The 24,612-nt window shown below is 40.0% G+C and overlaps 1 protein-coding gene across 1 annotated transcript in view; it reads left to right on the top strand.

Moving 5' to 3' along the window:
* Positions 1-24,612, top strand: part of PLXNA1 (plexin A1) — a 425,046-nt gene that overhangs the window by 253,019 nt on the left and 147,415 nt on the right. The window contains exon 9 of the mRNA XM_083351698.1: positions 14,021-14,135. Within this exon, the coding sequence (XP_083207824.1) occupies positions 14,021-14,135 (115 nt within the window). The remainder of the gene's footprint in view (positions 1-14,020; positions 14,136-24,612) is intronic.

Here is a 24,612-nt window from a genome sequence, read left to right as displayed (position 1 = left end):
ACTATGACTAATCCAGAATTTAAAATAGCACTATCAGACCAGATGATTGTCTGACCTGACAGCACTGATTTTGAGAGATGGCGAGACCAAAATATGTTAACTGAAATATATGAGCCAAATTTTCTATATCTTCCTCAACATTGTTATCTTCCCAAAATCACTTCAAAAGGGACACATCATTTTCTTATTCTAATCAGGGAACAGCAGCATCAAGTGTTTTTGTCTGGGTACATAGAGTCTTTGTTTTTCCCTTGTTTAAGTGTAAGATACCTAGAATCATTCTGTTGTTAGATGGCTTCTCAGTCTAATCTAACAAGCACACCTTCCACAGATGTTCACTGAATAGTAATGCTTTATGCTATAACACAATAAACATGCAAAAAAACATACACACTGAAGTATAAAACTGTGTGCCCTTAGCCTTCTGGTTGTCCTATTGGCTTTCCAAGCTGACAGCCATTTTGGTGACTGTATCTCAGAGATAACCTTTTTGGGCAGGAACCTCACCATCTAACAATGACGGGTTCTAGACTGAGGTAATAGGAGGAGAGCAGATGAAAAATGCTAAATCATTGTCCCTAGGCTTCCTTAGTAGAATTAGGAAGATATTTGGAGATATATAGCATGATATCCCATCTAGTAAGCTTCTTATGTATATAGCAGGTCAAAGGTCAGCCTAATTGTCCATACAGATGTTGAATATCTTGTTTGTAAGGGAGGAGTTCTAAAAGCGAGTGCCACACACAGTGCACTAACCAAATAGGTGGTAAGACAATAGGGCAGACATGTCAAACACAAGGCCCAGGGGCCAGATCCGGCCCGCTAAGTGGTTTCATGTGGCCCGCGAAGCCATCCTGGAAACAGTGAGGGAACGGCCCTCACTGCCTTGGCCATGACCCAGAGACCCTCCTTCTGCCAGAGACCCTCAGATCTCTCCCACTCCTGCCCAGGCCCCCATAGGCACCCTTGATGCGAACGATGTAGAGCTGGCCACGCCCACCCAGTAGGCCATATGCACTCTAGCCACGCCCACTCAGTAGGCCACGCCCACCCTGGCCATACCCACCTGGCCCCCTGAGGGCAACCATAATGCTGATGCGGCCCTCAATGAAATTGAGTTTGACACCCCTGCAATAGAGGAACTTAGGCACCATACAGGTTATGTAAAAAGTAAACACAGGGTCAGTCATAAAGGACTCAAATGTCTATACACCAATGCACAGAGTATGAACAGAAAACAGAGTGAACTAAAAATTCAGGTTAATGAGGGCAGATATGATATTGTCACCATTACAGAAACATGGTGGGATGAAACCCACAAATAGAACACACAGCTAGAGGGATTTAAATTAGACCAAATAAAAGAGGAGGTGGAGTTGCTCTCTATATAAGAAATAACTACATCTCTACAGAAATAGAGCACAACAATGATGAAAATTGTCCTGAATGCATTTGGGTCAATATAAAAGGGGGGGGGGAAATGACATTGCCATAGGTGTATACTGTAGGCCACCCAACCAAGCAAAGGAAATAGATGAACTTTTTGCTAGTCAGTTAACTAAGGTATGTAGAGAGCACATCACAATAGTAATGGGGGACTTTAATTACCCTGACATCAACTGGGAGACAAACTCTGCACCAAGTGGAAGATCAAACAGATTCCTGACAAACCTAGCAGACAACTTTGTCTCCCAAAAAGTAGAGAAGGGGAACTAGGGGATTAGCCATTTTGGATTTTATTCTCACTAACAGAGATGAAATGATAGAAGGTGTTGAAGCCACAGGAACCTTGGGAGGACGTAGTCATGCAATATTGGAATTCAACACTATGGAAGCACAAGCATTAGAACACAGTCAAACTAGAGTCTTGGACTTTAAGAGAGCTAATTTCAATAAACTTAGAGAGGGCTTGGGAAGGATTCCATGGATGAGAATCCTCAAGGGGAAAACAACTCAAGAAGCTTGGGAAACTTTGAAAAGTGTAGCACAATACCAACAAAGAGGAAAAATAACAGCTCTCAAAAGAAACCAGCATGGCTGCATAAAGAACTCTCTGACAAATTGAAAGATAAAAAGGGCAAGTATAGAAAGTGGAAAGAGGGGCACATAAATAAGTCAGAATATCAGCTAATAGCCCAAGCCTGCAAAGACGAAGTGAGGAAAGCTAAGGTTCAAAATGAACTTAGGCTTGCGACCAAACTCAAAAATAACAAAAAAGCTTCTTTCAACATGTAAAAAACAAGAAAAAAGTGAAGGAAATGATTGGTCCATTAGTGGGTGAAAGTGGCAAGAAGGTGACAAGCAACAGGGAGAAAGCAGAACTATTTAACTCATTTATTGCATCTGTCTTTACACAAAGGGAAAAAACAGACCGATCTATCAAAAACAGTGCCATAAAAAACCAGAATAGAAACACAAGTTAAGATAGGCAAGAAAATGGTAAGTGAGCACATGTTCAGCCTAGACGAGTTCAAATCACCAGGCCCAGATGGATTACACCCCAAGGTTCTCTAGGAACTGGCAGGTGTGATCTCAGAACCACTGAACTATATTTTTCAAAGATCCTGGAGCACTGGGGAACTACCAGAGGACTGGAAAACAGCTGATGTAGTTCCCATCTTCAAAAAAAAGGGGAAAAAATGGATTCAGGAAATTACAGACCTATCAGCCTGACCTCAATACCTGGGAAGATTCTGGAAAAGATAATCAAACAACAAATCAGTGAACACCTAGACCAGGGCTTTTCAACCTTTTCACCCATTATACCACTTTTAGGATATGGCAACATCCGAGTACCACCAGTTGCCTAGGCTTGTGCGATGCTACCACCGGTTCAGCTCATTCCCCTCCCCCGCTACTTTTCTAGGATGGTCGTGTACCACCTGCCAGGTGCCAATGTACCACAGGTGGTACCTGTACCACTGGTTGAAAAGCCCTGACCTAGAGGCAAACAAAGTCATTACTAAAAGCCAACATGGGTTTGTCAAAAACAGATCATGCCAGACAAATCTTATTGCATTCTTTGAAGAACAACAAAGATGATTGGGGGACTGGAAGCTAAAACATATAAGGAACGGTTGCTGGAATTGGATATGTCTAGTTTAATGAAGAGAAGAACGAGGGAGGACATGATAGCAGTGTTCCAATATCAAAGGGGCTGCCACAGTAATACAATCTTTCAAGTCTGAAAGTACCTCTTGCCCTCTTTATTATTATCCTCCTGAAAACTCTGGGCTGAGACAGCATGGTGGCTGTCCAGGCTGCAGTTCTTCCTCCTGTCTCTCAAGGTCATTCTCACAGACCATTTTGAGAGAGGTGAAGGAAGCTCACTTCTTCACACTTCATATTGCTTTGGGTAACCGGGACCCTTTTTGGTTAAGGAGGTGCCTGAGGACCCCTTGCCACTGTAAGGAATATTTTAGGCATCTATCAAACATAATTGCTTGGCTTTGGTCAGAATTGGGTTCCAGCTAAGAAAATCCTATGGAAATCCCTGAGGCTTTTCTGACCTCAGTTAACTGGGAAGAATTGTGGAAAGGGTGGTAAGAGTTTAAATTATCTGGACCTTTTTCAGTCTGGTTTCAAGGCAGATTATAGTATTGAGAGGGCATTGGTCACACTTATGTAAATCTTGGGATGCATTGATATAACCCTCCTAGTTCTCCAGGATCTCTTGATAGCTTTTGATACCATCAACCTGATACCAACAACTTCTCTTTGTTCGTCCATCACTGGTTCCTCTTGGGGAGGAAGAGGTCCAGCCTTGGACTTCCCTTGCATGGGGCACCTAAGGGCTTGTGTCTCTCACATTCTTCTTTAGTATCAACATTATCAAGATTATTCAGTGGTGTGGGCTGTGATGTCATCAGACTAATGGCAATACCCATCTTACAGTAGTACAGTGGCTAGGCAGGCAGTGCCATTCAGGTGCTGACCCAGTGCCCAGTTGATGTAAGGATGTGCATGTAACATGTTTTTAGGTAGTGGGAGAAGGAAAAAAAAATCATTCAGTATCAGACATTCTTTCAGTTAACTTGACTCAAGCCATAAAAGGACTTGGTGGTAATTTTAACTGCTTTGTATTTTGCATAGAAAAATCTTGTGCAGGTCTAGTGTGGTCTTTGGCATCGGGGTTCTGTTCTGCATCCAGAGTGCATTGCAATATTGAAACCTGCCTGTTACTAGAGCATGCTTTATAGCAGGGGTCTTCAAACCTGGCCCTTTTATAAATTGTGGACTTCAACACCCAGAATTCCTCAGCCAGGCACGCTGGCTGAGGGATTCTGGGAGTTGAAGTCCACAAGTCATAAAAGGGCCAAGTTTGAAGACCCCTGCTTTATAGTTTTAAACCTGTCATCCATGTCTGTCTCTCTCTCTCTCTCCATGTTTGTGTATCTCTCTCTCTCTCTCTTTGTGTGTGTGTGTGTGTGTGTGTGTGTGTGTGTGTGTGTGTGTGTAGGGTTAGGTTGGTATCTCCCACCGTATCACATTCTACTGATTCAAATAGTCTTTCCCAGATCTTTAATCCTGCATTTTCCATATCAGATTATTTCACATTTTTAGCCTGAAAAACCAGAGATAAAAGAACTTGTTTTCCATGTTTTGTAAATATAAAGTAAGAAAAAGTAAGCAATCCTACACAGTAAAATTTGTAAATGAAAAGAAACTAAAAAGCGGCACCTGTATAGGACCATAGTAATATGGACTTTGAGGAGAGAACATTAATTCTGGAAAATTCTTTCCATTAGTATTTTAAGCTTCATATTCAGAAAATGGAAATATTGTCAAGGGGCAGAGAGGCTGTAAATGTATGTATATCACTCAGAAACTGGTGTTTATAATCATCCTTACTTAATAGTCTGCGTGTATATTCTTATCTACATATGCTACAAATAGTTGTGGGTGCTTATGTTGAATTTGTTGCAATGCATTCAGTACAGACAATATGTTTACTTTTCTGTAAATGTAATGAAGCAACTATGGTTTATCAGTTTGATCAGTAGATTAATTATCTAAACATTAAATTGGAGTCTGTGAAGTAAAGACCTCTGTATAGTTTGTGATTTATTGGTTCACTTGGATTATTACTCTGTAATACATAACACGGCACTAAATATTGTATTTTCTAAAGAAAATCCAGTCCTTAGCATCTTGATGCATATTGCAATGTAATGTACAATGTTAAAAGTGAAAGCATTGTAAATCTACTGTTTTGAGGGAGTTTATTAAAAATTATTTGTAATAAATCCAGTTTTGGTACATTTGACCACTGAAGTTCAGTGACATTTGATCTGCACTGATTTCACCTATCTGCATGTCTGACTGATTCTCTTGGACGATGAATGTGTTTCTCCTTAACTTTGACACAGGTTTTGGTGTTTTCTGCTCCTCAATTAAGTGCTCTGTTGTTATATCTGGACTGTGGATGAAGCCATGGAAATATATTCCTTTCAGATAACAGCTGCAGTATTGAGGGGCGTTAAGCAGCAGAAATGGAAACACTGAAAGAAATATGTATTTTAAATTTAAATAATCCAAAAAAACCCCTCAAAAGAACCTGGAATTATAAGACACACAGTAAGAACAATAAGTTCAGGAAAAGGTCCACATTTACCTGAAGATGTAGTTTTCGTTATATATTATTTGTGTGGGAAAATTGTGATTAAGGTATTTATTACAGAACCTTTGCCAGTCATAAATAATATTGGGGCCGTATTTTTTCTTTTAGTATTGTATTATAAATGAATTGAAATAGAGCATTTCATAAATTAGGCTGGCAATAAGAAATAGCAGGTACTGTATAGATGGAAGAAAGGTAAGCTAGATAGTTTCACAGGTACAATGATCCGAAGATGTTGAGACCCTAGAAAGGGTACAGAGAAGGGCAACAAAGATGATTGGGGGACTGGAGGCTAAAACATATAAGAAACGGTTGCTGGAATTGTGTATGACTAGTTTAACGAAGAGAAGGACGAGGGGTGACATGATAGCAGTGTTCCAATATCTCAGGGGCTGCCACAAAGAAGAGGGAGTCAAGCTATTCTCCAAAGCACCTGAAGGCAGGACAAGAAGCAACGGATGGAAACTAGTCAAGCAGAGAAGCAACCTAGAACTAAGGAGAAACTTCCTGACAGTTAGAACAATTAATCAGTGGAACACCCTGCCTCCAGAAGTGGTGAATGCTCCAACACTGGAAGTTTTTAAGAAGAGACTGGCCAGCCACTTGCCTGAAATGGTTTCCTGCCTGAGCAGAGGGTTGGACTAGATGACCTCCAAGGTCCCTTCCAACTTACATCATCATCATCATCATCATCATCATCATCATCATCATCATCATCATCCTGCACTGAAACGACTTGCTTGCCCCTTGTTTCTTATTGATGTTATTGTGGATTTACTCATCTCATCCTAGTTTTTTTCTTCCTATCTTGGGAGTGCGAGAATGAGGCATCCTGCTATTCAAACAGCTTCTTTTGACTTTTAAAGGTGTTTTTTTTAAAGAAAAAAAAAACATTTCTTTCATCCATGCTGCTGTTGGATGGCAGTATTTGGCACTATACTTCTGTTAATTCTGCTCAAAATACGTTCACAAAGGACTTTAGAGGAAGTAGGTTTGTGGGCAGAGACTGCCAGAAAATATTGGAATACAGCAACATCTTTCTGGTCCTTGAACATCAGTTAGGTAATTGAGGCTATTGGGTCAAAAACAAAAACAAAACCCCAAAACCTCACCCTTCTGCAAACTAGCATAAATTGTGGTTTGTATCACACAGTAATCCTGACTGCAAATAAAAGATCCACATAGCAGAATCCAGAAGTTTGTGTATTAAAGGATGAAAAGATACTTTAGGAGCAAAAATCTTTGTTTCTTGGCTTAACAATATGGTATACATTTCTTGACCCTATATGCGGGTCAAGAAGCAACAGTGAGAACTGGACATGGAACCACGAATTGGTTCAAAATTGGGAAAGGAGTCCGGCAAGGCTGTATACTGTCGCCCTGCCTATTTAACTTATATGCAGAGCACATCATGAGAAAGGCAGGGCTAGATGAATCAAAAGTTGGAATTAAGATTGCCGGAAGAAATATCAACAACCTAAGATACGCAGATGATACCACTCTAATGGCAGAAAGTGAAGAAGAACTAAAGAGCCTCTTGTTGCGGGTGAAGAAGGAGAGTGCAAAACTTGGGTTGAAACTTAACATTAAGAAAACCAAGATCATGGCATCTGGCCCTCTCAATTCCTGGCAAATAGATGGGGAAGAAATGGAGGTAGTGACAGATTTTATTTTCCTGGGCTCCAAGATCACTGCAGATGGGGACTGTAGCCAAGAAATTAAAAGACGCTTGCTCCTGGGGAGGAAAGCCATGGCAAATCTAGACAGCACACTAAAAAGCAGAGACATCACCCTGTCAACAAAAGTACGTATAGTCAAGGCTATGGTCTTCCCAGTAGCAATGTATGGCAGTGAAAGTTGGACCATAAGAAAGGCTGAGTGCCAAAGAATTGAGGCCTTTGAACTATGGTGCTGGAGAAGACTCCTGCGAGTCCCTTGGACTGCAAGGCGATCAAACCCGTCAGTCCTAGAGGAGATCAATCCTGACTGCTCTTTAGAAGGCCAGATCCTGAAGCTAAAACTCAAATACTTTGGCCACCTAATGAGAAGGAAGGACTCACTGGAGAAGAGCCTAATGCTGGGAAAGATCGAGGGCAATAGAAGAAGGGGACGACAGAGAATGAGGTGGCTGGATGGAGTCACTCAAGCAGTAGGCGTGAGCTTAAATGGACTCCAGAAGATGGTAGAGGACAGGAAGGCCTGGAGGAATGTTGTCCATAGGGTCGCGATGGGTCGGACACGACTTCGCAGCTAACAACAACAACATACATTTTTTAAAAGTTCTTCTTTAAAAAAAATGCAAACATAATTAACAGGCAAAGGCTTTTCATCTCTGATTATTTGATTTTTGAGAGAGTATTTAAAAATAAATTGTTTACCTTAGGTGATTCTTACATCCTACATTCCCTCACGAAAGCTTACAGATATGTATGCAAGCATAACTATAACTGTTATTATTTTTTACTATTAGCAAAGATGTTCTCCACTAGAGGGCAGTGTTCCCTCCAATATTTCCCAGGAAGCTTTGAGAACTTTTTTATAGCGCTTTTTATATAGTTTTTTTTTATATAGCGCTGCTTCCAGAATTATATTAATATCCGGGATAATGTCAAATCATATGAACCTGACCACAGGCAAGCATGAGAATCAATTATAATTAATTTGAAAAATTCCGTACACAAATACTATAAAACCTACTTTAAAAAGGTAGCACTGACAGAAACAGAAGTGGCCTTAATTGTCTAAAAATATAAACCATAACTTTTGAAGGATGGTATTGCCATTCTCATTATCTCAGATTTAATGGGCTTTTTACAAAAATGCAAAATCCTGTCTAGCCAACTCACAAACCCAAACCGAAATTTAATTAGCACATTTCAAGTACCAGTTTGTAGCAGAGACAGGAATAGTACTTCAGTCTCGCTTTTTTTCAGAATCTTTCCATTCATTCTAGACCAGATTAATCAATTTATGGCTTTATTTGTCGGAAATGCCGCAAGATTATCTGGACTAGATGAAAGGATTTGACAATTACTTCTTAAACAATACTTAAGTTTGAAAGGAAGGTTGAGCTTGAGCCTATTATTATGACTGATCTGAGCCGATTTGACCAAATGTGCAAGTTGTGGGAATGCGGTTACTTTCTCTAGACATTAAAAATGTTTAGTCCCTGAATATTGACAGTAAACAGTGTTCACCCCATGAAAAAGGAGAGATGGAACAGATGGTGTCAGGCAGTCAAGCAACCTGCCACTGAAACATAAACAGATAGTGATGACATATGGATATAGGGGATAAACTCCCAAACATGCTATAATGCTTAATTTTGAATGAAACATACAGGGAGTGCAGAATTATTAGGCAAGTTGTATTTTTGAGGATTAATTTTATTATTGAACAACAACCATGTTCTCAATGAACCCAAAAAACTCATTAATATCAAAGCTGAATATTTTTGGAAGTAGTTTTTAGTTTGTTGTTAGTTATAGCTATTTTAGGGGGATATCTGTGTGTGCAGGTGACTATTACTGTGCATAATTATTAGGCAACTTAACAAAAAACAAATATATACCCATTTCAATTATTTATTTTTACCAGTGAAACCAATATAACATCTCAACATTCACAAATATACATTTCTGACATTCAAAAACATAACAAAAACAAATCAGTGACCAATATAGCCACCTTTCTTTGCAAGGACACTCAAAAGCCTGCCATCCATGGATTCTGTCAGTGTTTTGATCTGTTCACCATCAACATTGCGTGCAGCAGCAACCACAGCCTCCCAGACACTGTTCAGAGAGGTGTACTGTTTTCCCTCCTTGTAAATCTCACATTTGATGATGGACCACAGGTTCTCAATGGGGTTCAGATCAGGTGAACAAGGAGGCCATGTCATTAGATTTCCTTCTTTTATACCCTTTCTTGCCAGCCACGCTGTGGAGTACTTGGACGCGTGTGATGGAGCATTGTCCTGCATGAAAATCATGTTTTTCTTGAAGGATGCAGACTTCTTCCTGTACCACTGCTTGAAGAAGGTGTCTTCCAGAAACTGGCAGTAGGACTGGGAGTTGAGCTTGACTCCATCCTCAACCCGAAAAGGCCCCACAAGCTCATCTTTGATGATACCAGCCCAAACCAGTACTCCACCTCCACCTTGCTGGCGTCTGAGTCGGACTGGAGCTCTCTGCCCTTTACCAATCCAGCCACGGGCCCATCCATCTGGCCCATCAAGACTCACTCTCATTTCATCAGTCCATAAAACCTTAGAAAAATCAGTCTTGAGATATTTCTTGGCCCAGTCTTTACGTTTCAGCTTGTGTGTCTTGTTCAGTGGTGGTCGTCTTTCAGCCTTTCTTACCTTGGCCATGTCTCTGAGTATTGCACACCTTGTGCTTTTGGGCACTCCAGTGATGTTGCAGCTCTGAAATATGGCCAAACTGGTGGCAAGTGGCATCTTGGCAGCTGCACGCTTGACTTTTCTCAGTTCATGGGCAGTTATTTTGCGCCTTGGTTTCTCCACACGCTTCTTGCGACCCTGTTGACTATTTTGAATGAAACGCTTGATTGTTCGATGATCACGCTTCAGAAGCTTTGCAATTTTAAGAGTGCTGCATCCCTCTGCAAGATATCTCACTATTTTTGACTTTTCTGAGCCTGTCAAGTCCTTCTTTTGACCCATTTTGCCAAAGGAAAGGAAGTTGCCTAATAATTATGCACACCTGATACAGGGTGTTGATGTCATTAGACCACACCCCTTCTCATTACAGAGATGCACATCACCTAATATGCTTAATTGGTAGTAGGCTTTCGAGCCTATACAGCTTGGAGTAAGACAACATGCATAAAGAGGATGATGTGGTCAAAATACTCATTTGCCTAATAATTCTGCACTCCCTGTATTCATATCTCAATAGAAGTATGAAGAGTCTCCCTGGCTTTTGTACTCTGATAAAATAAGGAATCTCAGTGGATCTTTGCCGGGTGATCAGTTGAGAGTAAAAGTATTTTTGTTTCCCATAGCAGTGGCAAAAAAAGAAGGGAAGATGTTAATAGACATTGTGCATAGGACTACCCACTAATAACCCCGACAGAGGTTACATTCAGTTTCTTACATAGAACTATCTCATCCCTGCTTAAAGAATTAATGTTGGCACTGGAGTAATTCACTTTCATTTTCACATGATTATAATCTCAAACATAAATATTACTGCATAAAGCTCACGCATTAAGTGAGCTTAACAAAAGTCTAGAAGTAAAATACATGTGTGCGTTACAGGTAGCCCTTGCTTACTCACTGCCTTGTGCAGCAGTCATTTGAAGTTACAACACTGCTAAAAAAACAACTTTGTAACCAATCCTTGCATTTGCAGCTGTTGCAGTGTCACATGCACACCATTTGTGTGCTTCACAACAGGCACATATTTACAACCGTTACACATCCCTCAATCGTTGATCGCCCTTCACATACTTTGTAACTGGCACATATTTTTGCTTGTGACAAGCAGAATTAATGCTATACAATATGGAAGGTGGGAATAAAATGAGGACCCAGATTGTTGGGGGCAATTAAGCTGACTTTGTAATAATGCCGCTTGGGGTGTGTGTGAAAACCCTAACAAGCAGGCATATACATAGAATGAAGGCTACTGCTAAGCTTGTAAGCCGCCCTGAGTCTTCGGAGAAGGGCGGGATATAAATGGAATTAAAATAAAATAAATAAAAAAATAAAAAATCATATGTCATATGTGTCTCCTCCACCCCCAGATAAACAGAGTGATTATCAGAGCGGTTGATTTTTGTGGGCATCTCAAAATGAGTTCAGCTGATGTTTCACGGATGAGATTGGATGCCAGGTCTGTGTGGTCTCTTGTCTAACTATTTCTGTTACTATATTTCGTTTGACACAAAAGTTGGGCAATTTTTACGTTTTTCCCTCATGGGGGTTCATTAGCTGATGCAACAGGTATTATTAATAATTGGAAAAGAGGAGGTTGCTTTACAATACATTTCATTTATGGCAGGTAGCTTTTTTGCAGATGGTAGCAAACTTGTTCCAGTTAGGCTTAGTGGGTAAGGCTATATGGCACAGTGAGTTCAAAGGAAGTGCACGGGATCGAGAATTTTGTATTACCGGTATATCTTTGTATTTTTGAAGCAGGTAGATGTTTAAATTTCACCACAAAGCAAATGTTCATCTATTATGCTTTTGCTCTTAATCTGAAACATAGGTGGAAAATTGCATGTCCATGATTTGGCCACGTGTATTTGATGGTATACTTTATAGAGGCTTTATAGAGGTTTCTCTAAAAAGGGAAACCAAGGTTGCCCAGCCATTGTGCTGAATGTTTTTGTCATCACAAGATACATAAAATCTTTTGAATCTGATATGCAAGGATTAACGTCGTACATTCTTTATGTAAAATATTTAATAGTTTCTTTTCAGATTAATGAAATGATTCATCAATATTTTGCCTACCAATTATGATTGTAGCATTCCTAGGTATTAAAAAAATGCATAATCACACATGCAATTGACTATGGATATATGTGATGTATAAATAGATGAAATAAATAAACATGGTTTTTTTTTTGGTTTTAGAATGAAAATGGATATAAACATGGAAGTAACTTCCAGAAAATAGTTATTATTTTTTTGGTATCTTTAGCAATGACACCAAATTTCTGCAAATTGTTAAGTCTTTGGCTACTGAAGTGGGCTGAACATGGGTGGATTAATGGTTAACTGTGGTTTGAATTAGATTGTAACATCTCCTGGTTATTTTTCTTAATAAGACTTTACTCACATTGCTCATCAAAGCTATATAAACACGTGAATAGATTTTGTTTCTCCTTAGGCCTCATACAAATCTTCATTTCTCTGAATGCTGAAATCAAAAACATTTGCCTGAATAAGATGACAATTGAAAACATAGCACATTTATAGCAAACCCAGACAGTAGCATTCTGTTTTTGCAGGTATAATTGGGCCCTCGTGTACCAGAGACTGGGGAATATGATTTCTAGGATGTCTGTTTATCTGATGTTTCTGGATTAGCAGCAGCCTAACTACTGTCAGTATGAGAAAGAAGGCTGCTACTGATTTTAAAACAAAAACTTGAGGTCTGCTTACTTCATCTCTTTGTTCCCTCACTCCCCCCCTACATATATCACAAATGAAGACTACCCAAAAGCTCCTGAGTCTTTCTCTCCAGTGTGAACAAAGCAGGGGCAAATGGGAATGAAGATCAAAAACTCATAAAATTGAGATTACAAGTTTGGTCATTGGGGAAAATGAAGTTAAAGAATTCTTAATTATCAAAAAATGTATTGTAGGCAAAACTCTGCCCACAGCCTGGGATTCGATCTTGATGGGGCTCAGGGTTGACTCAGCCTTCCATCCTTTTGAGGGGTATACTATGCATAGAAGCAACGTGAAGGAAAGATAATAGAAGACATTGTAATATGAGGGGGGAAAGAACCCATAATACTCTTCAAATGTTAATCTGACTCAGATTTTGGGTAACTGTATTCCCCCCCCCCCCCCGGAATGATTTTGTATTGCATTTTTCAGGATTTTTCTCCACTCAGTGGAGCACTGTTGTTTTGCTATCTGTTTATTTAAATTGCTTTTCATATATCCCAGAATAAAGATCACGAAGTCTGTGAGTCAACCATAGTGCATATCGATGTAAAGAAAGAATTGTATTGCTGCCAAGTTAGAAGCCGAGGTCATTGGGGCACAGATTTAATCACACGGAAAGCATTATGAGGCCCCAGTGTGGGGAAAGGAGAAGGCGATTGACACAAGGGCTAAGGAATGTGAATATTAAACTGTGACATTTGTAAAGTTCTGTGTTTGCAGTCACTGAAGGTGGTGTCTCAGCTTCTTTATAGTGTTCTCATCTTTGATTCAATAGTGAACTCAGTTGTCTCAACATGGAACTAAGGACATAAAACTATGAAAAAAGATTTGGAGGGCCCTGTAAGGTTCATTTGTCATTGACATGGTCATTGACATTTCCCATTGCTCATTCTCCCATTACCATCTTCTAGTTTGTATTATATGGCAAACATTTTGCCAAAAAGCCCACTGAGACTTTCAGCAACAACTGAGATGTCAGTACTTATGGCCCTATCCAGATGTTAATCCACTCTTCTAACCTATAAAATCGTCGCCACAGGTTCCATTGTATAGTACAAGTTTTTTTCATTTCTTGGCCTGGTGTTTATTTCTTTGCTTATTGTATGTATTGTATGTAAGCATTCTGGGTCTATGGCACGAAACGCTTTTGTTTATGACACACTGCTAGCAATAATGAAAAAGACAAGATCTTATATAATCAAAATGTTTCTGAAAGTATTAATGCTTGTCTTCTTTTTTTTGTTTTTTTACAGCTGCCTGTCCTGTGTGAATGGATCCTTCCCTTGCCACTGGTGTAAATATCGTCACATTTGTACTCACAATGCAGCAGACTGTTCCTTCCTTGAAGGCCGTGTAAACATGTCTGAGGTATATACTCAAGTCTGCCTTTTTTGCTCAGTGTTACACCTCATCTATTTTCTCCTCCTGTCTCTTTTTTCCATTACTTAGATGATACAGCCCAAAGCCCCATTTCATTTAAAGAAGGATCAAATCCCGGGTTCAAAAGCAATAGTAATCATTTGATTCAATATTGGGTAATCCATATCTACTTGGCCATCAGAATAAGAAAAGACTGAGGAGAATTGAAGAAAGAGAAAGGAAAATTTAGAAATCAGGCCATGCAAGGAAAAGTTGAAAGGCATTGCAGTGTGTTGCTGTGCAATAGAGATTTTTTTTAAAAAAAGATAGGATGTGAATATACTTTTATTGGGTTGTACAAAATGGATGGAATGTGGGCAAACCTAGGAGTATGCATAGTATTAAGTGTCTCTAGATTTGCCCATGTTACACCCCTGTTATGCAAGCTGCACAGACTTCTAATTTCTGGGCAATTTAAAGTTCTGCAATTTAAAGTTCTGGGTCATTGTGTTTAAAGCTCTGCATGGCATAAAAAAAGGTAAAGGTTCCCCCGCACATGCGTGCTAGTCGTTTCCGACTCTAGGGGCCGGTGCTCATCTCCGTTTCAAAGCCGAAGAGCCAGCGCTTGTCCAAGGACGTGTCCATGGTCATGTGGCTGGCATGACTAGACGTCAAAAGCGCACAGAATGCTGTTACCTTCCCACCGTAGTGGTCCCTATTTTTCTACTTGCATTTTTACGTGCTTTCGAACTGCTAGGTTGGCAGAAGCTGGGACGAGTAACAGGCGCTCACTCTGTTACGCGGCACTCGGGATTCGACCCGCCAAACTGCCAACCTTCTGATCGACAAGCTCAGCTTCTTAACCCACTGAGCCACCACGTCCCTCTGCATGGCATAGGAACAGGCTATTTGCAGGATTGCCTTTGACATATCTGTCCATCCCACTAGATTGGGTAGGAAGGGCATGCTCCAGGTCCCTATCTGAAAAATTATCATCTAATGGAACCTTGGAAGTGGGCTTTATCTGTGGCTGCCCCTCCTTTATAGAATTTATTTATTTATTATTTATTAATTTTATTTGTATACCGCCCTTCTCCCGAAGGACTCAGGGCGGTGAACAGGGCAATACATATTAAAAAACAAGATACAAAAATTAAAAACGATTAAACAAATGCCCATGAATAAGTTAAAACACATTAAAAATAGATTAAAACAGATTAATAAAACCTAACCCCATCCCATCAGGCCAGGCCAGCTTGTTTGAAAAGGTATGTTTTGAGATCGCGCCGGAAGGAGTGGAGGTCAGGCGCCATCCGGAGCTCGACCGGAAGATGGTTCCATAAATCTGGCACACCCACAGAGAAGGCCCTCCCCCTGGGGGCCACCAGTCGGCATTCTTTGACCGGTGGCACCCTGAGGAGGCCCTCTCTGTGGGAGCGTACTGGGCGGAGGGAATTTGACGGCGGCCGCAGGTGCTCCCCAAGGTATTCCGGACCCATGCCATGGAGGGCTTTGTAGGTCATTACCAACACCTTGAATACATCCCCCCCCCAGCAATCCAGAAGACCCTCACCCTCTTAGTGTTCCTGAAAGCAATTAAAATCTTGCTTTTTACTGAGGTCCTGGGGTAGTGTGTTAAAGCCTGTGCAGGATTGTTGGGGTACCCTGGAAAATTGAGGTACCAGGTTTTTAATTTTTTTACGGCTTTTATGGTGTTTATAGTTTTATTCTTGTTAGCTACCCAGGGTTGTTTTAAGGTGGGTGGCCATAAAGATACAAATCTTTTAAAATAAAATATAAAATTAAAATATAAAATGGTATTGAAAGGGAACTAGTTTGTTTGTTTTTGTAATTCTTCATAAATGTCTGCAGACATCCTCACTGTACCTGTTGTGTGTAAAAAAAATAATTGTATTGTTTTCATGGCATTTAGTATGAAGTAAGTAAGTAAGTTATGGGGAAGAGCATTCTGAAGCTTCCCGAAAGTTTGATCCAGAGATTTAAGCAGACGTGACACTTGCTAGATAAACACTGGCCTTGTTTATCAGGCATCTGGTGGGATGCTCTGTTTAAGAATGGAACAGTCTTTTTCAAGAACGAGAGGATTTAACTTCTTTATCCTTTTGTAGTTTCCTCTTAGAGTCCCTGTGCAAACCATTAAGAAAGAAGCCCACAGGCCAGCAAGTCAATTTCAGAAGAGGTCACGGTTATGTTCACTAGGACCCTTTCTTCCTTTTCTTCTCTCATCTTTATCAGACTGTCATTTTAGCCCTCAGGCATTTTATAAGCTCTTTTTCTTGCTCCATTATCTGAGAGGACTCTTCCAGCCAAAATAAGTTATAATGGCGGACAGTTTTTTCCCCCCTCTTTCAAATTACTTATAAACTGGCTTTTAGGAAAACCATATGTATGTTTACAACAAAAGTCTTAAGGAAAATTGCAACATATAGCTTGAGTAAAACATCTGTTTCAAAAAAAAATGTTCAGATTTTATATATCTGTTCCACCTTAGTTATTAACCTGAGTGATTAAAGCATTTGAACTGTCAAGGAGAATCAATAATGGTAAGTGACAGGGCCCATGCCCTGCAGAAATGAGTCATCTTAAAGCAAATTCTATCTTCAAACTATAATTTGAATAATTTTGAGCTTTTGTAACTTGGCTTATTCCCCAAGGCATGAGTAGAGTTTGGCTTTTGATCTGCAAGGGGACAAAAATACTGAAATCTAATGATACGTTGGATAATAAACTTGAATAACAGAACTGTCTGGTGGCCCTATATCATCATGGGTTTCTTCTTCATTATAAAGCAACTGACTTTTATATTTCTTGCAAAGTGTTAATTCTTGCTACTCCATAGCAGCTAGTTTCTGTCTTGTGCTTATTTATTCTATTTATATATCAAATTTATATGGCTGATCATCTCACAAAAAGTGACTTTTATCCACTTCTGATTTGGATAAGTAGCAAAGTCTGTACATTTATCTGGGTTTATCAATTCTGCATATTGCAACATTTCATGTTAGTTGTTTGGAGAAAATAGCCCTGTTTAAGAATAAGACTAATTACACTCACTGGTAAAGCAAGGTGGAGCCTGCAGAAACTCAAATAGCTGCTGACAAATATACCTGGTTATGAAAAAGTCAAATTCAATGCAATTCTATTAATATGGTATATATGGTATATATAAAGGTAAAGGTTCCCCCACACATGCGTGCTAGTCGTTTTCTTTCTTCAAAATGAAGGGTAAATTTAAAATATGGAAGTATATAACAGAATAACAGAACAACAGAGTTGGAAGGGATCTTGGAAGTCTTTTGAGTCCAACCCCCTGCTCAATCAGGAAACTCTATAACATTTCAGATAAATGGCTGTCCAATCTCTTCTTAAAAACCTCCAGTGTTGGACCACCCACAATTCTAAAGGAAAGCTGTTCCACTGGTTTATTGGTCTCACTGTCACTCCTTAGTTCTAGGTTTAGTTTCCATCCATTGCTTCTTGTCTTGGCTTCAGTTGCTTTGTAGAATAGGTTGACTCCCTTTTTTTCATGGCAGCCCCTTAGATATTGGAACACTGCTGTCATGTCACCCTTAATCCTTTTTTTCATTAAACTAGACATACCCAATTCCTGCAACCGCTCTCCATATGTTTTAGCTTCCAGTCCCCTAATCATCTTAGTGCTCTTCTCTGCACTCTTTCTAGAGTCTCAACATCTTTTTTTATATTGTGGCAACCACAACTGGATGCAATATTCTAAGTGTGGCATTATAAAGTGGTACTAACACTTCACTTGATCTTGATTCTGTCACTGTGTTAATGGAGCCCGGAACTGTGTTGGCTTTTTTGGTAGCTGCAGCACACTGATGGCTCATATTGAAGTGATTGTCTGTAATGTCAAAGCTTGAAATGTTCTGTCTGGATACAGTTCAGTAATGTTCGGCATTATTTCATTTAGAGCAGCAGGTACAGCTCATACAACAGAAAAGGCCACGCTGATCCATTAAAAATAATAGTGGGCTACCTAGGAGTAGCTGGTGTGTTGATTTGTGTTCAATAACTAACTGTGCAGCAACAGCAAAGTCAGTGGGGATGGAGACATCTGTGGCACTCGGCAGCATGTCTTCCAGTGGGGAGGTGGTTAAGAAATACTAGTGGTGATGGTGATGGAATCTTCCTGGAATTTTTAAAATTTTCAAAAAATGCTGCACAAGGCTGCTTGGTGGCTGCATGTGGCTTTGGGTCATAGGATGTTCAGGCCTTCTCCAGATTTTAAGGTTAGAATGTAGATAACCTACAAACAGATTTATAACATGGAACAAAAACTAGAAGGTGCAATTATGAATCACCACAGACTTAATGTCAGTAATCTCCAGCTCTGATGGAAAAAATCTCTGAGGCTGCCTTCATTGCTAGTTCCGTAGACAACTACGTGGTATCTCATAGAAACAAGGTGAAGTGGACTGTTTGGGGCCATTATTGTAGTTTTATTGTCTTTTAGTTTTTTTGTTTTATGAGCTGGACAGCGTGTGCGATTTTCAGATAGTTATCTGCCCATTTGTTTATGAAGAAATTCACCATAAGAACACAGAGCAAATTAAGAACACATCCCTATAGCTAATTGTGTGCGGATTAATAGCTATGTATATTGTAAGTAATATTTGGAAGATACTGAAATGCCAGTTTAACTTGTGAAAATAGTTTTGTTTTGCAGTCAGATTTATTTGACCATAAAATTCTCCTATATTTCCTCAAAGTATAAACTGTATGCCATAAGCTATATTATGTATAAACTGTAAACAATGGTGTGATGTGTTAAAAGGCATTTTGATATTCAGTCCTATCAACATTTATGCAAGCACAAGCAATAGAACACAGTCAAACTAGAGTCTTGGACTTTAAGAGAGCTAATTTCAATAAACATAGAGAGAGCTTGGGAAGGATTCCATGGATGAGAATCTTCAAGGGTTCTTCAAATCTTCAACTGAAGAAGCTTGGGAAATTTCGAAAAAGTGAGATTACAAAAAGCCCAATCTATCACAATAACACAGAAGAAGAAAAATAACAGCTCTCAAAAGAAACCAGCATGACAGTATAAATAACTCTCTGATAAATTGAAAGACAGAAAGGATAAGTATAAAAAGTGGAAAGAGGGGCACATAACTAAGACAGAATATCAGCAAATAGCCCAATCCTGCAAAGATGAAGTGAGGAAAGTTAAGGCTCAAAATGAACGAAGGCTTGCAAAAGAAGTCAAAAATAACAAAAAAAAAGCTTTTTCCAACATGTAAAAAACAAGAAAAAAGTTAAGGAAATGATTGATCCATTAGTGGGAGAAAGTGGCAAGAAGGTGACAAGCAACAGAGAGAAAGCGGAACTATTTAACTCATTTTTTGCATCCGTCATAACACAAAGAGAAGAAACAGTCCAACCTATCAAAAACAATACTCTGAAAACAGATTAGAAACACCAGTAAAGATAGGCAAGAAAATGGTAAGTGAGCACCTGTCCACCGTAGACGAGTTTAGATCACCAGGACCAGATGGATTACACACCAAGGTTCTGAAGGAACTGGAAGATGTTATATATCTTTCAAAGATCCTGGAGCACTGGGGAACTACCAGAACTACCGGATCCAGGAAACTACAGATCTATCAGCCTGACCTCAATACCTCGAAAGATTCTGTAAAAGATAACCAAGCAACTAATCAGCAAATACATAGAGGCAAACAAAGTCAACATGGGTTTGTCAAAAACAGATCATGTCAGACAAATCTTATTGCATTCTTTGATCAGGTGACTAAATTAGTGGACCAGAGGAATGCTGTGGATATAATTTACTTGGACTTCAGTAAGGCATTTATAAAGTAGACCACAACCTACTACTTGATAAGATAGAAAAATGTGGGTTAGACAGCATCACCACCAGATGGATTTGTAGCTGGCTGACCGGCTGTACTCAGTGTGTGGTCTTCAATGGAACTGCATCTACATGGAGGGAAGTGTGTAGTGGGGTGCCCCGGGGCTCTGTTCTGGGCCTAGTGCTCTTCAATATCATCATCATTGATTTGTATGAGGGGATAGATGGGGAACTCATCAAATTTGCAGACAACACTAAGCTAGCAGGAATAGCCAACACTCCAGAAGATAGGCTTAAGATACAGAAGGATCTTGACAAACGTGATCTTGATTCTATCCCTCTGTTAATGCAACCTAGCACAGGGGGATAGAATCAAGATCACATGAAGTGTTAATACCACTTTACAATGCCTTGGTAAGGCCACACTTGGAATACTGCATCCAGTTTTGGTCAACCCAATATAAAAAAGAAGAGAAGAATAGCAAAGATGATTAGGGGACTGGAGGCTAAAAAATATGAGGAACGTTTGCTGGAATTGGGTATGTCTAGTTTAATGAAGAGAAGGACTCGGGGGGACATGATAGCAGTGTTCCAATATCCCAGGGGCTGCCACAAAGAAGAGGGAGTCAAGATATTCTCCAAAGCACCTGAGGGCAGGACAAGAAGTAACAGATGGAAACTAACCAAACAGAGAAGCAACCTAGAACTAAGGAGAAATTTCCTGACAGTTAGAACAATTAATCAGTGGAACAATCTTCCTCTAGAAGCTGTGAATAATGGGTGGATGGGAAGAACTGTCTGTTCAAAGCTTGAAAACTTCTCCTTTCTTCTTCATAATTGGAAAATAAATACCAATGTCTCCAGACATAGCATGATCAGTTTATAAACTAAACTCTAATAGTTCGGTATGCAACTGTTTGAAACATGCTTCTGTTTCTTCTCTTCCCGTACAGTCCAGTTTTAAACTTAATGTGAGCCTTACTCTGATATTAAGCCTGATTTTCCATTCTGCACTTGATTTGGTATGATAATGGAAAATATTTCTTTCCCTGGCCTCGTTTACTGTCCTATGACTTTGAGTGAGTGGCTGTGGTTCTTGGGACACAACTTTGACTTGGATTTAGCTCCTATCACTTCCCTGTTGTGGTTTATTTCATTTCATGGATTACCCTCCACGTTTTGTGCTGCAATCTACAGTGGGACTGCCAGTTTGACAGCTCCTGTGTTGTATTAGATGAATCTCGTTCTAATCTTTGGTTGTGAGTGCTGGCATAGTGGAGATGCCCTCAGCTATATTTTTCACTTCTCTCTGTCTTCCTTGTATCATTTCCCACTATGACGTCTGCCTGGCAGCCATTCTGGACTGATGAGTGTCGGCTCCACATTAAAGAACTCAAGCTTCTGGCAATGAGCAATTAATTCTCCCCACCCCTATCCCCTTCCCCCCAGTCTCACCCTTTATCATTTCTGGGAGCATCAGCCTCCAAGGAGGAACCACAACAGATTGGCAGTCATTCATCCAGCACCCAGCCACCAGCAATGAGATTGCTTTTGCAAGGGCTGGTTATGTGAAAGGGAGAGAGGGATTTATTTTATTTATTATGTGTCAAATTCTGTCAACAATTGCTAAAGGCAAAAGCTGCTGCTGGAATTGGTGAGCCTGTTCTCCCAAAAGAATATGGATGATCAAGATGAAAGGACCATTGTCTTATATACAGAAATTGAGGAGAAGGTACATTAGCCGCATTCCCCCCTCCCTTCCCCAGCTCTCCATCAGCCTCTGTAAAAGCAGATGCTTTCTGAGGTATAAACTGCTAGGACAGAGAGCACACTGACTAAATTTATGCTTTTCTCTAAGTTAAGTTTTATGCAATCATTAAAATGGTGTGGTTCACACAAACTAGCAGGCACAAATTGTGGTTCCTGTGGTCTTAAGTAAGTGCCTTCTCTAAATAAATAAATGAAAAATGCTCATTTGTATAAGCCCTCTCTTCATCTCTTGTCACTATTGTCTCTGTATCACTCTTATAGTAACAATATTGATACTGTGTAGGACAGACAGAAGACTAGTAGAGCGCATTTATATACATCAAATAGCAGTCAGAAGATATGATGAAAACTCCTTAAATTCACAATACCTGGCAAAACTCAAATATAGTTTCATCTGGGAAACCAAGCTAAATCCAAAAATGCTATGGAATTCCTAGAAGATTGGATTCAGACAAATCAACCATCAACAGACATATAGAGATAAGCCACATGTACCCACCATTCAAAAGATAATAAACTAAGAAGGAAACAAAAAAATCAGAACACATTCTTGCCAGCAGCCAACACCCAGATAAGCAAGGATTAACATCAAAGAAACAGTTAAGCAAAAGACAATACTCTAATCTTATAAAAGTTTATTTAAACCCAGATCGGCCCAAAAGGGCGAGGCACTGTCTTATGTGGTTGCATAAATATACGAGGGGCAGTAGTAACAGAACACACAAGTACACAAATATAAAGGAACAACCTGAACTGGCGTATACAGGGAGTGCAGAATTATTAGGCAAATGAGTATTTTGACCACATCATCCTCTTTATGCATGTTGTCTTACTCCAAGCTGTATAGGCTCGAAAGCCTACTACCAATTAAGCATATTAGGTGATGTGCATCTCTGTAATGAGAAGGGGTGTGGTCTAATGACATCAACACCCTGTATCAGGTGTGCATAATTATTAGGCAACTTCCTTTCCTTTGGCAAAATGGGTCAAAAGAAGGACTTGACAGGCTCAGAAAAGTCAAAAAATAGTGAGATATCTTGCAGAGGGATGCAGCACTCTTAAAATTGCAAAGCTTCTGAAGCGTGATCATCGAACAATCAAGCGTTTCATTCAAAATAGTCAACAGGGTCGCAAGAAGCGTGTGGAGAAACCAAGGCGCAAAATAACTGCCCATGAACTGAGAAAAGTCAAGCGTGCAGCTGCCAAGATGCCACTTGCCACCAGTTTGGCCATATTTCAGAGCTGCAACATCACTGGAGTGCCCAAAAGCACAAGGTGTGCAATACTCAGAGACATGGCTAAGGTAAGAAAGGCTGAAAGACGACCACCACTGAACAAGACACACAAGCTGAAACGTCAAGACTGGGCCAAGAAATATCTCAAGACTGATTTTTCTAAGGTTTTATGGACTGATGAAATGAGAGTGAGTCTTGATGGGCCAGATGGATGGGCCCGTGGCTGGATTGGTAAAGGGCAGAGAGCTCCAGTCCGACTCAGACGCCAGCAAGGTGGAGGTGGAGTACTGGTTTGGGCTGGTATCATCAAAGATGAGCTTGTGGGGCCTTTTCGGGTTGAGGATGGAGTCAAGCTCAACTCCCAGTCCTACTGCCAGTTTCTGGAAGACACCTTCTTCAAGCAGTGGTACAGGAAGAAGTCTGCATCCTTCAAGAAAAACATGATTTTCATGCAGGACAATGCTCCATCACACGCGTCCAAGTACTCCACAGCGTGGCTGGCAAGAAAGGGTATAAAAGAAGGAAATCTAATGACATGGCCTCCTTGTTCACCTGATCTGAACCCCATTGAGAACCTGTGGTCCATCATCAAATGTGAGATTTACAAGGAGGGAAAACAGTACACCTCTCTGAACAGTGTCTGGGAGGCTGTGGTTGCTGCTGCACGCAATGTTGATGGTGAACAGATCAAAACACTGACAGAATCCATGGATGGCAGGCTTTTGAGTGTCCTTGCAAAGAAAGGTGGCTATATTGGTCACTGATTTGTTTTTGTTATGTTTTTGAATGTCAGAAATGTATATTTGTGAATGTTGAGATGTTATATTGGTTTCACTGGTAAAAATAAATAATTGAAATGGGTATATATTTGTTTTTTGTTAAGTTGCCTAATAATTATGCACAGTAATAGTCACCTGCACACACAGATATCCCCCTAAAATAGCTATAACTAAAAACAAACTAAAAACTACTTCCAAAAATATTCAGCTTTGATATTAATGAGTTTTTTGGGTTCATTGAGAACATGGTTGTTGTTCAATAATAAAATTAATCCTCAAAAATACAACTTGCCTAATAATTCTGCACTCCCTGTAGAGTCTAGTGGGTTATGCAGTTTGCAAGACCTTTATCTACCTACATGTCTCTTCCATACATAGGCTTAATACAGGGAGTGCAGAATTATTAGGCAAATGAGTATTTTGACCACATCATCCTCTTTATGCATGTTGTCTTACTCCAAGCTGTATAGGCTCGAAAGCCTACTACCAATTAAGCATATTAGGTGATGTGCATCTCTGTAATGAGAAGGGGTGTGGTCTAATGACATCAACACCCTGTATCAGGTGTGCATAATTATTAGGCAACTTCCTTTCCTTTGGCAAAATGGGTCAAAAGAAGGACTTGACAGGCTCAGAAAAGTCAAAAATAGTGAGATATCTTGCAGAGGGATGCAGCACTCTTAAAATTGCAAAGCTTCTGAAGCGTGATCATCGAACAATCAAGCGTTTCATTCAAAATAGTCAACAGGGTCGCAAGAAGCGTGTGGAGAAACCAAGGCGCAAAATAACTGCCCATGAACTGAGAAAAGTCAAGCGTGCAGCTGCCAAGATGCCACTTGCCACCA

This window comes from Vipera ursinii (assembly GCF_947247035.1).
Source record: "Vipera ursinii genome assembly, chromosome: 2".
Classification (NCBI taxonomy): domain Eukaryota; kingdom Metazoa; phylum Chordata; class Lepidosauria; order Squamata; family Viperidae; genus Vipera; species Vipera ursinii.
Note: the sequence above shows the minus strand (reverse complement) of the source record. Positions and strands in the feature narration are given on the sequence as shown.